Source organism: Grammomys surdaster, unplaced genomic scaffold (genome assembly GCF_004785775.1).
Source record: "Grammomys surdaster isolate TR1022 unplaced genomic scaffold, NIH_TR_1.0 197, whole genome shotgun sequence".
In the NCBI taxonomy this organism is placed as follows: Eukaryota; Metazoa; Chordata; class Mammalia; order Rodentia; family Muridae; genus Grammomys; species Grammomys surdaster.
The window spans coordinates 557,714-572,574 of NW_021604642.1; the positions used below are offsets into that span (position 1 = coordinate 557,714).

The 14,861-nt window shown below is 34.3% G+C and overlaps 1 protein-coding gene across 2 annotated transcripts in view; it reads left to right on the plus strand.

The window, feature by feature from the left end:
• Tex11 (testis expressed 11) overlaps positions 1–14,861 on the plus strand; it is a 207,409-nt gene that overhangs the window by 74,066 nt on the left and 118,482 nt on the right. For both annotated transcript variants that reach the window (XM_028770040.1, XM_028770041.1), the window contains exons 9-12: positions 4,828–4,882; positions 8,144–8,239; positions 9,740–9,821; positions 12,827–12,905. In XM_028770040.1, coding sequence (XP_028625873.1) covers positions 4,828–4,882; positions 8,144–8,239; positions 9,740–9,821; positions 12,827–12,905 — 312 coding nt within the window. The remainder of the gene's footprint in view (positions 1–4,827; positions 4,883–8,143; positions 8,240–9,739; positions 9,822–12,826; positions 12,906–14,861) is intronic.

Below are 14,861 nucleotides of genomic sequence, written 5' to 3' on the forward strand. Positions count from 1 at the left end.
CTTGTAAGATTTTTGAAAAAATCTTTGCTTGCTTATAAAATGTTTGAAAAATGAATGATCCAGACAACTTCAATTCTTCATAGATCCGGAAATAGAAATGTTCCCAGAGTAAGATGTTTGTTCTAGGGTGCACAGCTCAGGTGTTAGAGCTTCAATCTTCTAGGGATAATCTTTCTCCAAGTGTCAATAGTGTCTGTTCCTTCATTCCTGATTTTAATAATTCAAAACGTCCTGCTCATTTTCTTTTCAATAACGTTGATGGCTTTGCCCCATGTATTTGATCTTTTGAAAGCACCGGGTTTTGGGTTTCTTAATTATCTCCATTTTTTTCCAGTTTTTTATTTCATTTCTATGCTAATCTTCAGTATTTCTTCTGTATTTACTTTAGATGCTTCTCTTTCTCCCTTGTCCTTGGATGGATTTTTTTGAACGTTGATTTGATACTTCTTTTCCTTTTAAGCACTGGGGTTTCTATCTATGTTTTCCTGAAGGCATTGATATAGCTGTATCCCATAAGTTTTGTTTTTTTATGTTTATTTTCTAATCAACTCGAGGTGTTTTTGTAATTCCTCTTCTAATTTTATTAATTGAACCGTTAGTTTTTCATTTGTATATTGTTTAATTTTTACATTTACTAATTGACAAATTTCCTTTTATAGTTGATCTTAAACTTAGTTTCATGTTGAAAATATATTTTATGGTTACAGTTCTCTTAAATCTAATGTGATTTTGTGTGGCCAGCATATATTCTGTTCTGACATACCTTCTATGTTCATTTGAGCAGAATGTTGGTGGTCTGTGCTACAAATTGCTTTTTGAGTTTAGTAAGTTTATAGTGCTGTTAAGTGTCCTGTATATGTTGTAAATTATACTTATTTCTATCCACTATTGAAAGAAGAGTATCGAAAATCTCAATTATTATTGAGTAATATACTTCTCCCTTCCCTTTTGTCAGATTTTTTCTTTCAGGTACTTTTGTGGCATGTAGTTACTATAAAATATCTATTTTGTTTCATTTTTTTGAAACATGGTGTCATGTAACACATGGTGGCCATTAAATATAAATAAATTAAATAATACAATAAAACTATATAGTAGAGGATGGCCTTGAATTCCTGATCTTTTTGCCTCTCCCAAGTGTTGAAATTACAGGTGTGCCCCACCATGCTTGGCTCTAAAAATATTCTTCTTTATCTTTAGGGACTTTATTTTTTTTTAAGTCTGTCTCATATTTCCATAGTCAGTCCAAGATTCTTATGGTTGTTATTTGGAACATTTTGTTCTATCCATTTACTTTTAACTCTTTGTAGTTTTGAAATTTTTGTGGATGTTATAGATAACATGTAGCTGGATTTTGTTTTTTAATGTAATATAAACATCTCTAAGATTTTATTGTATTATTTAATCAATACACATTTAATATTACTATTATTATTGGTAGATGCTTTCTTTGTTCTTTCCTATATGTCTTGTGATTTCTTTCCTTTGCCCTTTTACTATCTCTTTTGTTTTTTATTATTTAAATAAGTATACAGAGTGATGAATTTTATTACATATATATATATATATATATATTCTCTTTTCCTCACTCCTCTACCCCATTTCTCTGTGATGGTTAGTGTTAATTTTTTACTTGATAAAATCTATAACTTTTAAGGAGATGGGCCTCTAGTCATGCCTGTACATTAATTTAGGTAGGAAGGACCCATCTTAGTTTTGGGTGGGACTGCTCGCTGGGCAAGGAATCCTGGTCCAATTAAACAGAGAAAGCAATCTGAAGATTAATATGCTTTAATTCCTCTGTCTTTAACTTCCACTGCAGCTTTTTTAAAAAACAATTTTAATTTATATTTTATGTGCACTTGTATTTTGCTTGCATTTATGTCAGTGTGAGTCAATAGTGTCAGATTAAAGACAGTTGTAAGCTGTCTGTGGGTGCTGGGAATTGAACCTGGGTCCTCAAAAATGCTGAGCCATTTCTCCAGCCCCAGAAGCTTTTTATTTGCATTTTTATATCTCTTTAAAAAGTCTAAGAGTTTTTCCTTCTACATATATGTTCATTTTGATCATAATAGTCCATGCTGCTCACCGAAGTTTTCAGTACAATGAAACCAGGCTGATATAGAAGCAAACCTTTTTTTTTTTTTTTGCCATCTATCTAGGGCACATCAAATCTAGAGCTGATCATTCCACAGTTGGTTTTTCCCAACTATGATCATTTTCCCAGTCTTGTGATCATCAGTGATTTCAAATTCACCAGTATAACCATGTTTTATCATTACATTCTTGAGAGCTGTCTTAGTGTTCTAAGAGATACCATGATCACTGTAACTCTTAGGAAAGAAAGCATTTAATTGGGGCTTACTTACAATTTCAGAGGTTTAGTTTATTGTCATCATGGCAGGGTGCATGGTGGCATGTAGGCAGACAAGATTTTAGAGAAATACCTGAGAGTTTTACCTCCCATTCTGCAGGCAGCAGGAGGTAAAAAAACCACTAGGCCTGGTTTGAGCTTCTGAAACCTCAAAGTCACCTTGCCAGAATGACAGTACATTCAACGAGCCACACCTACCCCAACAAGGCCACACCTCTTAATCTCTTCAAAGTAGTGTCACCAAGCTGAAGAGGAAAACAATGGGGAAAAAAGCCTTGTCACACAAATATGCCACACAGGGGATTAATATCTAGAATGTATAAAAAACACAAAAATTAAACATCAAAAAATAAATTCTAAAAATGGGCTAATGAACTGAACAAGCATACATGATGGAGTTTTATTTAGCCATAAAGGAAAATGAAATGACAGTTGCAGGACAATAGATGGAAGTGGAGATTGTCATGTTAAGTGAAACAACGTAGACTCAAGATGACAAATGTCACAGTGGACCCTGAGGGTGTGTGTGCCTGCACATTCATGTGTAGAATATGAAATGGGGATGAAAGGAGGATGATTTCAGAAAGTGAAGAGGATGGAGGAGGGGAGAGAAAGTTAAGGGGAGGATTTAGGAGAGTGAATATGGTCAGATCATATGGTATAGATGACTGGAAATATATTTGTGAAATCTATTACTATGTTTAATCAAACATGCTAATAAAAATTTGAACATACAAAGTTTAAAGAAAAAAAAGAATTCTCAAAATAAATACAAAGGTCCAATAAATACCTGAAAATGTGTTTGACATCTCTAACCATGAGAGAAATTCAAATTCAAATTGCTTGAGGGTATATCTCATTTTATCCTAGTTAATTTGGTGATCATAAAGAAAAATGTAATGTAAATCAAATTAAATCAAAAGGACTGCTGGCAAGATAGCTTAATTTGTAGAAGTGCTCTTCTTAAAAAGCCTCATGACTTGAATTTGATCCCCCAAATCCATGGTGGAAGGATAGACCCAACGCCACAAAGTTAAACTTTGACCTCCACATAAACTGTGTCATGTACACATCTTCAAACACAATACTTACATACATATGCACACTAATAATAATTTTTAAAGACAACAAATGGTGGCAATGATGTGAGGAAAGAGGAATCTTTATACATTATTGGTGAGAAAGTAAACTTATACAGCCACTTTTGAAATCAGTCTTAAAGTTCCTAAAAAAAATCAAAAATTGAAACTATTACACAATTCAGCTAGACCACTCAGGGCTATATACCTGAAGAATTCTAAATTAACTTCCTGTGAATATACATACACATCCATACTTACAACAGCATTAATTTCAATAACTGAGAAACTAAGCTGAAGAGATAGCTCAGTGGTTAAGAGCACTGACTGCTCTTCCTAAAGGTCCTGAGTTCAATTCCCAGCAACCACATGGTGGCTCACAACCATCTGTAATGGGATCTGGTGCCCTCTTCTGGTGTATCTGAAGACAGCTACAGTGTACTCACCTACATAAAATAAATAAATCTTAAATAAAAGAAACTAATCTCAATGTCCTCCAAGAGATGAATGGATAGAAAAAATTAGGGTACATTAACACAATGGAATTTTAGTTAGTCAAAAATAAAAAATATAAATCCATAGTATTTGTAGGAAAATGCATGGAGCTGGAGGTCACTATTATGGTAAATAAATGAGACTCAATACCTCATGTTCTTTGTCATACACAAAGTCTAGATTTAAATTTGTGTGTATGTGTGTATGCATGTATACATGTATGAGAGTGGGTGAAAATAAAAAGAGAACTGTGAGAGAGGAGGGACGGGGAAGGTTGAAAAAGAAATGGTAATGTAATTCCTTAACATGATAGTAGTAAGGAGGACTCTCTGGGGAGGAAAGGGGCCAGCAAGAAAGGGATAGGAGAGTTATCTTTGTTTCTTTTTCTGTCACTGTGATTAAAACACTGACAAAATCAACTTCAGATAGAGTTTATCTGGCTTTCTGTTTAGGAGTACTATCAATCATGGTGAGAGAATAAAAGTAGCAGGAACTTGAAGCAATTGGAAATACTACATTCACAATCAAGAAACAAAGGGATGCTTTTTTCTATCATCTTTCTCAGCCATCACCCTTGTGCATATGAATGTCATAGTCTGTGCTTTTATGGTGGTTTGAATGGCCCCCATAGGCTCATATATTTGAATGCTTAGTCATCAGGGAGTGGCACTACTTTGATTAAGCATTCAAATATATGTGCCTTGGTTTCTTGGGGATTTGGGGATCAAATTCAAGTGATGAGGCTTGTAAGAAGAACACTTTTACCAATTAAGCTATCTTGCCACCAGTCCTTTTGATTTAATTTGATTTATCTTCTTAGCAATATATAATGCTTAGTGTGAATGTATATTTACACACATTTTTCTTTTTTATTGCTAGCCAAAGCTATGAAATTGGGAAGATGGATAATAATTCTGTTCAACCACAAATGCTGGTAAGTGTCATTTAATATTAGAGAGGTAGAATGATGAAATACAGTTTATACTATTATAAAGTTATGTTAGTTGACCCCTTATTAGTGAATAGATTATCTATTGGGCATATTGTTTAACATTTTAGTGCATTAATTTCCATAAAATGTATATAGCAATATAATTTATCCCATAAGTTCATAATCTACTTGTGGATTAACACACACACACACACGCTCTATTTTGGACAGTGTTTTACTTTGTAAATCATAGCTTTTATTACTGTATAGTTTAAAGTTTAATGTTTTCCTTAAATCACCAAGACAGAAGATTTCATAGCCTTCCCAAAAAGCACCACCAACTAGGAACCAAGTGCTCAAATATGTGAGCTTATAGGGCTTATAGGGGGCAAGTTTTTATTTTAAAATTTATTTATACAATATATTCTGATCATGGTTCCCCTCCTTCAGCTCCTTCCAGATTCCCCAAAACTCCATATCCTTTCCCCTTCCCATCTCAAATAGGCAAAGAAATGTCAAATAAACTTTTGAAAAGCATATGCATACATAACATAACAAAGAGAAAACACAAAAAATGCACATTTGTGCGTGTGTACACACACACACACACACACACACACACACTAACAACCCCCCCAAACCCCACAAAACTGGAAACATAGTATACAAGCAAAAGACCAGTACAATAAACAGTGCCCGAAGCGTTAAGAGACAAAAAGTTTATAAATGTATGGAGTTCATTTGTGTTAACTATCTATTGCTTGTGTTGCTTGTAATGGGACCTACCCTGAAGTTGGTTAATATCCCCAGTGAGACTCCATTAATAATACTAATTTTCCTTTGCAAGTGGGTGTCAGTTGCAAATAGTATCTTGGTTATGGGTGAGAGCCCATGAACACTTCCCCATCTCAGTATTGGGACTCTGTCCAGCTTGAACCTGTGCAGGCCCTATGCATGCTGTCACAGTCTCTGTGAGTCCATATATGCATTAGTTCTGTTGTATCTGGAAGATAGTTTCCTTGGAGTCATTTATCCGCTCTGCCTGTTCCTCATAGCTCCCTGAACCCTGAGAAGGGTTTTGATGAAGACATCTAGAACTGAGTGTTTTGAGGTCTCTTGCTCTCTGCATGTGGTCCAGTTTGGGGTCTCTGTGTTAGTTGGCATCTACTGAAAGAGGAAGCTTCTCTGATAATGGCTGATCTGATAGACACTGATCTATGGGTATAGCAGAATGTCATTGAGTCATTTTATTGCTATGTTCCTTAGCACAATAATAGTACTTTGGTTTTCCCTAAGCCCATGGCCTATCTACTTTCAAGTTCCTGGCCACCTGAGGAGTATCAGGCTTTGGTTACATCTTGTGAACTGGACATTTAAATCCAATCAGAGAGTGGTTGGTTACTCCAGCAATGTTTGTGTCACTATTGCACCAGCCTATTTTTGCAGGCAGGTCACTATTGTAGATTGAAGAGTTTGTAGCTGGCTTAGTGTTTTCCTTTCTCCTCTGGTAGCATGCAGGGTACCTTCCAGTACCATGAATAGTAGTTATTAGGGGTGAAGGCTCTAGGTAAGCACCTGCTTGTCTTTTCCATGTTTGAGTTGTGTAGATAGTATCTTTAGCAATAGGGCCTTATATCATCAGTGGATAATGATCTTGACAATAAGCCTTGGCAATAGCCTGGGTTGTTTGGGGTGGTTTCTATGTGGTCCCTTTGGCCAACAACTCAACTAGATGTAATCCATTCCTGGTTTAGGGGACTATTTTTTTTAAGACTTAGTGCACAGCTTGATGGATTTTTTTTATAGTCTTTTATAGGTCAAGATACAGAAACTGTCCTCACTCTGAAAAGTATCTTTATCTCTGTACCAATTAATACACTCTTCTCTCAAGGGGGCAAACCCTAATATTCTGACTTTTATTGTAGATTATTTTGGGCTATTCTTGAGCTTTGTATAAATGGAATTATCCAATATGTACGAGTTAATGTCTGGCTCATTTTTTAAAAACAAATTCTGAGATTTATTCTCCTGTGTTTCTGACGAATGAATGCTTTGGCTATAATGCAATAGCTACAATATTTCTTAGAGAGTTCGTATTTTCTCCATAAAGTTTCTCTATGGGAGCTTACAAACTCTTATAGAGTTGTTTTGCAGCAATTATGGTATTACTTTTTATATATCTTATTTGATTCATCTTAGTGTTTAATTTAAAAACGAAGAGAAATGATAATACAGACGTCATTCCTCTGGATCTGAAGGGGACTAATATGCTTGATATTTTTTTAAAAAATGTCAATAGGGCATTTTTGCCCTGTCCTACTATCCTTATTATACTTAGAAGGAAACACATGTACTGATATAGAACCTCTTAATTTTTTAAGATTTATTTATTTTATTTATATGAGTACACTGCTGAAGTGGGCATCAGATCCCATTACATATGGTTGTGAGCCACCATGTAGTTTCTGGGAATTGAACTCAGGACCTCTGGAAGAGAGCAGTCAGTGCTCTTAACCACTGAACCATCTCTCTAGCCCTAGAACGTCTTATTTTTAACATTTGTTTCTTATTAACAGTTTGGTTAATATTCACATATTAATATAATGTGTTTGGATTCAACCTATTCTCCTCTTCCAATTCTTCCCATGAATCTAAACACATTCTCATTGACTACAGTTACTACTCCCTGTGTGAATGTTGTCCTGGCTGGAGACATTGACTTTAGTTAAATGATAACTTCACTCATTTTAAAATGCCACTGATTTGAATTTGAAATTGGGGTTTATAAAATACTTTAATAGTAAGATGGTGTAAAGAAAATAAATTTTGTTAAGCTGGGCACAGTGGTATTTGCACCCAAGAAGTTTCTGGAGAGTTCTAGGCCAGCAGGAACTATAGTGTGAGATCTTGTCTCAGAAAACTTTATAAAAAAAACCCCAACCAGCCAGACAAGCAAACACTGCGAACACACAGACAAAAACAGCTACCACTAAAAAACCAAAAACACAAAAAGAGAAGGAAAATAAGTATTTTAACACAGTTATATTAAATATAAATAAGGCACAAGCATAATACTATCATTTCTTAGATAATATTTGGTATAAACTAGCACAATATTTTGAGAATATGTGGTTGTATACAGACAGTGCTATTAAAAAAAGACAACTTATGTTGTAGATGATTCCATCATTGTGCAAATGCTAGCCAGCTGTTGTGTTGTAGTTTGTTCCTTAGCTAGAAGCTTTTATCTGTTGTTGATTACAGGCTAAAGCTCTGCGGTTTCTAGCCACCATTTATTTGAAGTGCGGTGATGAAGCATATTATAACAAGGCCCTCATTGCTATACTCATTGCAAACAAGGTATGAGACTTACTTTTTAATATTAACTTCAAATTTTCACAAGTTTTAATTCATAATTTGAAATCCAGTTTAGGCATTCACTTTAGTATGTCTCTTTAGAAAACGCAACAGATTGTTACACTCTTTGTAGTACATAAAGGTAAAATAAAATGTTTTAAGTAAGTTTACAATTTTGTTTTGAGCTGTATTCATAGCTGTCCTCAGTTGCATGTGCATTATCTGTTCCCCATCGAGTATAGGTTGGGCAAGCCTTCGTGAGATAATCAACCTAAGAAGAGGAAAAGTTTAAAGAGTCGAATCGGTGAAGTAGTTTTCATCTGTGGGCACTCAGCCTGTTGCTTTTGGGCATGTGACTGTGTAGTACATCATAGTGGAAGCATGTGGTAGAGACCTAGTCACCTAATAGCACCTGGGAAGCCAAAGAAGGGAGAAGGAGAGGGGGAATGAGGGAGAACGAGAAGAGAGACAGAGCATGTGTTAGAGGCACCAAAGGGATAGTATGTCCTTTAATAGTATTGCTCTCTCCACTTTCCTCTTAAAGGTTCATCACCTCCAAATAGCCCTAGCCCTATAGGCTGGAAACATTCTAATACACGGGCTTTTGTTTGACATTTCAGATCCAAATTATAGCACTATAAACATGCTTTAATACCAAGTATATAAACATGCTTTATATACTTGGTTGTGGGTATGTATATTTACATGGTATATGTCACACTAGAAAAATGTTTACATTATTTTTGAAGTTGTGGGAAATCAGATATTGTGACCGTATATAGTCCCACGTTAGACTGAGCTTTAAAAACGCTGATTGTCATTGCAGAGGGAAGAGTTCTGTTCGATGTACCCAGGCTACACTTTTTAAAATAGCTTCCACTCTCTACAGTTGCCTTAGGGATAGCTAACAAAAACTTGGAAATATCACTTAGGCAACATTGTTATTAGTTGTAGACATAAAAGCTATGTCCTATAGAAATGATAATAATTTTTGTGTTTTTACTAACATTGTTTTAAAAGGATGCTTATTAAAGCATATATACAAGTTACATTATACAGTTACACATATATTTATATAACAATAATTAATGAAGAAAGAAGCGATAAATTTTAAAGAAAGCAAGGAGGTGTATATAGGTGGCTTTGGAAAGAGGAAAGGGAAGGGAGGTATTTTGTAGAAAATAGATCTAATTGATATTTAAGATTTTCCTTAGACTATGGTGTGAGATTTGCCACTTAAATAGTTACAGTGCCATTACATGTTTGCCAGTCTATGGAAATCTTTTGCATGCTCCTTTCCTTGTATTATTTTATTGAAATTGAATAAAGTGTCAGAAGGTATTCTTGGGGATAGAACAGATATGATTATATGATTTAAATGACATTTTATATCCTTTGATTCTGAGTCATCATACAAAGGTTGAACAAAACAGGCAATTACTTGAAAATTGGATTTTACATTCCAGAGTTATAATATCATTGTGATTTCTTTGTTGAAAATAGGAACATTTAGGTCCAGCTGGGCTTTTCTTAAAGATGAGGATCCTCATGAAAGGCAGAACGTGTAATGAAGAACTCCTTGAAGGTATAACTTCTCTGTGGAAAGAGCATTCAATTTTGAAATATCAGTACAAAGTAATTTTGTAATTTACTAACAATAGGTATAATTTGGTGGTAGTTGAGGAGAAAACTGATAAATAGAAAAGGCATTATTAACTAGGAAGAAAGAAAGAAGAATAGGAGCGAAATGAAAAGGTGCTTATAAAAAGAAACTGAATCAAAGCAATCAGCTTCTTTTAGCTTTGTAGAGAATTACAGCTGCTCAACCTTTATGAAATGTTCTATGAGCACAAACAAAGGGTTCTTGTTTTGGAGGGGTAGTGGGGAAAGGATGGCTAGTTTATTGAGGGACTAAGAGATGGACATGGGGGTTGACGAAATACGATGGAGAACAATTAGATCTGTGTTCTCGGCTGAGATTCTTGGCTTCCTCCACAGTGTCCCAAAGAGAAAAACTATCCATTGAATGAAACTGTTTAATGATGCTCTTTTAAATAATTACTTGTATAAACATTGTTATGTCTTTCAATTATTATTAAGGGTGTAGAATATACAAAGAAATATACAGATATATAGCTGTGTGTCATTTGGCAAGTGCCTTAATTTTTGTGTTTCAGTTTATTTTCAAAAAGAGATATAATAATAATACCTATCTCATGTTGTTTGAAAATCCTATGAGAAAATGTATGTAAAGCATTTATCACATATATCCCGTGTAGCTTAGGCTGTCCTTGAATTTAGTAAGTGGCTGAAGATGGACTTGAACTGCTGATTCTCTTCCTTCCATTTCCCAAATTTGGAGGTTATATTATAGATCTACCCTGACTGGATATTTTAGTCATCTTTAAGAATTATTATTTTAATTATTAATTTAATTATTATTTTATCTTTAAGAGTTATTTGTACTACATAAAATTATGTGTTGGTATAATATTGGTTATATAATAAATTATTCTTAAATAATTAGGACAGTAATCAAATTTGGAAGTAGTCCTAAATTTTGTGCTAATTTAATATTGCTGAATTTTTCTTTAAGCTCTAGAAATTTAGTGACTCAAAAGACCTCAGAAACTGAAATGTAGAGAGGATTCTATATCACTTTCACATACACAGGCTGAAAACTGTTACGAACCAGGATGACAACCCCACTTTCCTTGCATTAGAAAGCTAAGGAAGTTAATAGACTTACTTGAACTAACACTATGTATAAAATTAAAATATATTATAGAATTACCAAGTTTGATGTTGATTAGTTTTGGATTAGAATTCATCATCACAATGTTTATCTAAATGCATTATCAGAAACAGAGTTTAGAGTAGTTATTTTTCTGAAATTGTTATAAATTATGAGACTTCCATAAATTTAAGGCTTCCTATTAAAATAATAACCATCTTATTCTATTATGTTGAGAAAATAATTTTACAATGTATTCAATTTTGCAGTGCTGGGGACTGTGCATGCTAGGCAAGTTCTGTTCTACTCAGCTACATCCCTATTGGCCATACCCCTAGCTGTAGTCTGTTCATTTCTTTACAAAAGTATTTTCCTGTTAGAATCATTAGCCTAATTGTAGGCATTTGACTTTCACTGATATTTTTATAGCAGAAAAGGTTCAAAAGACCCTTTTTGAGACAAGGTCTCACTTTATAGCCTTGGCTGTCTTAGAACTTGCTTTGTAGACCAGGCTGGCTTTGAACTCATAGAGATCTGCACATCTCAGCCAAGTGCTGGGATTAAAGGTATGTGCCAATTACCTGGCAAAAAAATTTAAAGTAGACAAACTTTTAATCAGGAAAAGATATCACAGACTCATCAGAGAAAAATTTGGAAGATACTGAAGATATCGATGGTCCTACCATCTCCTAGAACAGTGGTTTTTAACCTGTGGGTCAAACGACTCTTTCACAGGGTCATATCAGATATTTATATTATTATTCATAACAGTAGCAAAATTGCAGTTCTGAAGTAGCAACGAAAGTAATGGTTGGGGGTCACTACAACATGAGCAACTGTGTTAAATGGTTGTAGCATGAGGAAGGTTGAGAAAATACTGCCCTAGAATATAATCTTGTTAGCAAGGCTTGTTGTGTATTTTGTTTAGTGCTAGATTCCCAATACAAATATAGTGACAGATTTAGAAAATACACTCATTAAACACTTGCTGAATTAATCATTAAATCTAAACATAATCTTTTTTAGCAATTTGATGATGTATTGTTAGTATTTTCTTAGTCTATTTTGTGTGTTTTATAGAATTAATGATATATATAAATTTGTTTTTAAATTTTGCACATAATATTTTTATGTTAGTGTATAGTCATTGTTCCATCCTATCTAATACTCAGCAATGTTTTAAGCATTTATATGATAGTTTATGGCTACACCATAGTGAACATTTCATGATGGTTCCTTCCTATTTTATAGTATAAACTCTTTTAAATATCTTTTTTTTCAGAAACTTTTCCCTATACTTTAGATGGCTTTTCAGAAATATAATTTATGAAGAAAGGGAATAACAGCAATAGGAATTGTCATTTATTTAATGTTTAGTAAGACATTACTATATAATGTCCATATATTATCTCATGGAATCCTCTTGATAATGTAAATAAATCTGTAGTATATTTATTACTTTATATGTGACAAACTAAAGTACAGAAAAATGAAATAACTTGCCTGTGGCTATACAGGTAGCAACTGGCATTACTTACTTCTGACTTTAGATTCCACTCTTAATCAGGCGTTCTTAGCATAGGGTATTGCCAGATTGATTTCAGAAAGTTTGCACTAGGTTAAAAGATGTCCATGTCACTGCTCTGTATAGTATTAGATATTAACGCACTATTAAAAAATTTTTTGTGAAGTACTAGATAAAATATAGTACATAGCAAATTTTAATATGAATATTTTGAACAGAAAAATTATTGAAAATAGTTAACCTTTCTATAAGTAAAATTGATATGTTTTACTCATTTTCATTCTTTTTTCCTTGTTAGTATGATTAACTAATTAATATTTTTTTTTGTTAGCTTCTAAGGAAATGCTGTATCTTGCTATGCCTTTGGAGTTCTGTCTGAGCATTATTCAATTCCTGATAGATAATGAGAGGTATGGAAATTTGATTTTTCTTTCTATGAAGAATAACTTTTCTATTACTTTATGAATACATTGAGTGTTTATATATTTGTGTTCATTCGTATAAAACATAATATTATTGTACTGATCTATATAGTATTGCTTCCCAAGTGATAAGCATGTGTATAAGTACTAACTCTGTTACGCTGCTGTTTAATATGTGAAATGGAACATCTGGTTTGGAAAACAGTTCCTCAATAAGTTAATCATATAACATTATATTACCTAGAGTATAGTTAGCTCTTTGTCATTATACCAAATGCTTGTTACAGACTCCTTATTAAGAAAAAATGTGCCTTTAACTCACAGTTTGTTTAGTTTTGCAGGATCAGATTATGGCATTGGCATCACCTCAGTTCTGGTGAGGATACTCTTGACTGTATCACGTCATGGTGGATGTCGATGATGAGAGCATGTGTGGGCGCTAGCAATCATCTCTCAATACAGCAATCTGGAGAGGGAGTGAAGGGTCAGTTTAGGCTATCCTGATTGCTGTCTCTAAAACTTCTTTCAGGAAAAAGGAAAACAGCATTTCCATGAAAAAGCAGTACACCCTTAAATGACCTAAGTACCTTCCAATAGATGCTACTTTTTACAGGCTCCATCCTGTGTCTTCTTAGGGTTTCCATTGTGATAAAACACGATGGTCATCTTAAAGTTCATCATCCAGAGAACTCAAGGCAGGAACCTGGAGACAGAGGCCATGGGAGTGCTATTTACTGCTTTGGTCCCCATGGCTTTCTAAGGCTGCTTTCTTATAGCCTAGGTGTAGGCACCACCACAGTAAGCTAGGCTCTTCCACAAATGTACCATAAGCTTGCCTACTGGCCAGTCTGGTACAGGCATTTTCTCAACTAAGAGGTTCTCTCTTTCAGAATGACTCTAGCTTCTGTCAAATTGACATAACTAATCAGCATAGTTTCTCAACACTGCTACTCGGGGGTCTGAGACATCAACAAATGAACCTTATAGGGTGCAAACCATAGCACCTAGTAATTCTATGCATGGGGTGTACACCCACTGGCACAGCTATTCCCATTGGAAAAGGCAAGAGTCATAATGCCAGGCACTGCTGCTTGACACAATTCCAGCAAAACTGGGCCAATTGCTATAGATGCTGTCCTTCTGTCTATAACTTTTGAGTTTGGGTCTCTATGTGTTGCATTCTTAGGAACTTTCTGCATTATGATTAATTTATTTCTTTTCCTGAGAAAAGTTATGTCTGAGTCTTTTTAGGAAAATCTTAAAATTAACTTTATCTGGCCACTCTTTGGAAGTCTTCCATATGCCCTGGAGATCATTAAGCACAGATAAGCACAGAGCTAGATGAGGCCGATTCTCTAGGAATCTTTTTGGGGTATCTGCCGCTGAGCAAACTCACACAGTATAATTGATGCAAGACAAACAGAGGCATCTGATAAACTCTAACAATCTCTGGCCAGAAGAATAGGTTACAGATTCAAGGTCTCTTTTTATTATAGGCTTAGAGGTCTCTAATAGGGGGGTCATACAGGATATGCTCCTGAAGAAATAAAACTCAGTATGATAGAGTGACTAAAATACACTTTTCCTACTTTATAGCGTAGATAATGAAACATATAGTAAAAGAAGTTAGATATTAATATTTGCTATTCATAAAAAAACTGGTTCAGATATTTTCTGTTTGTCTGGAATGCTTTTAAATAGCAAACTTTGCCAGTCTAAAAATAGACTGTCGTATAATAAATGTGTTTGCTCTGGAGGTGACATTCTTTAGATTCTTTAAATTGGAGTTATAGGGCTAATAAGAATAAGACTAATCTGCTCTTTGTATTTTCTAATTGTAACTGAACTTGTAACCCTGGCCATGTAATGAAAACTCGAACATATATTCTGTACCACTTGGATAGTCATTAGTCTGCCTCTGTTCAGTGAAGCTTGTATAAATAA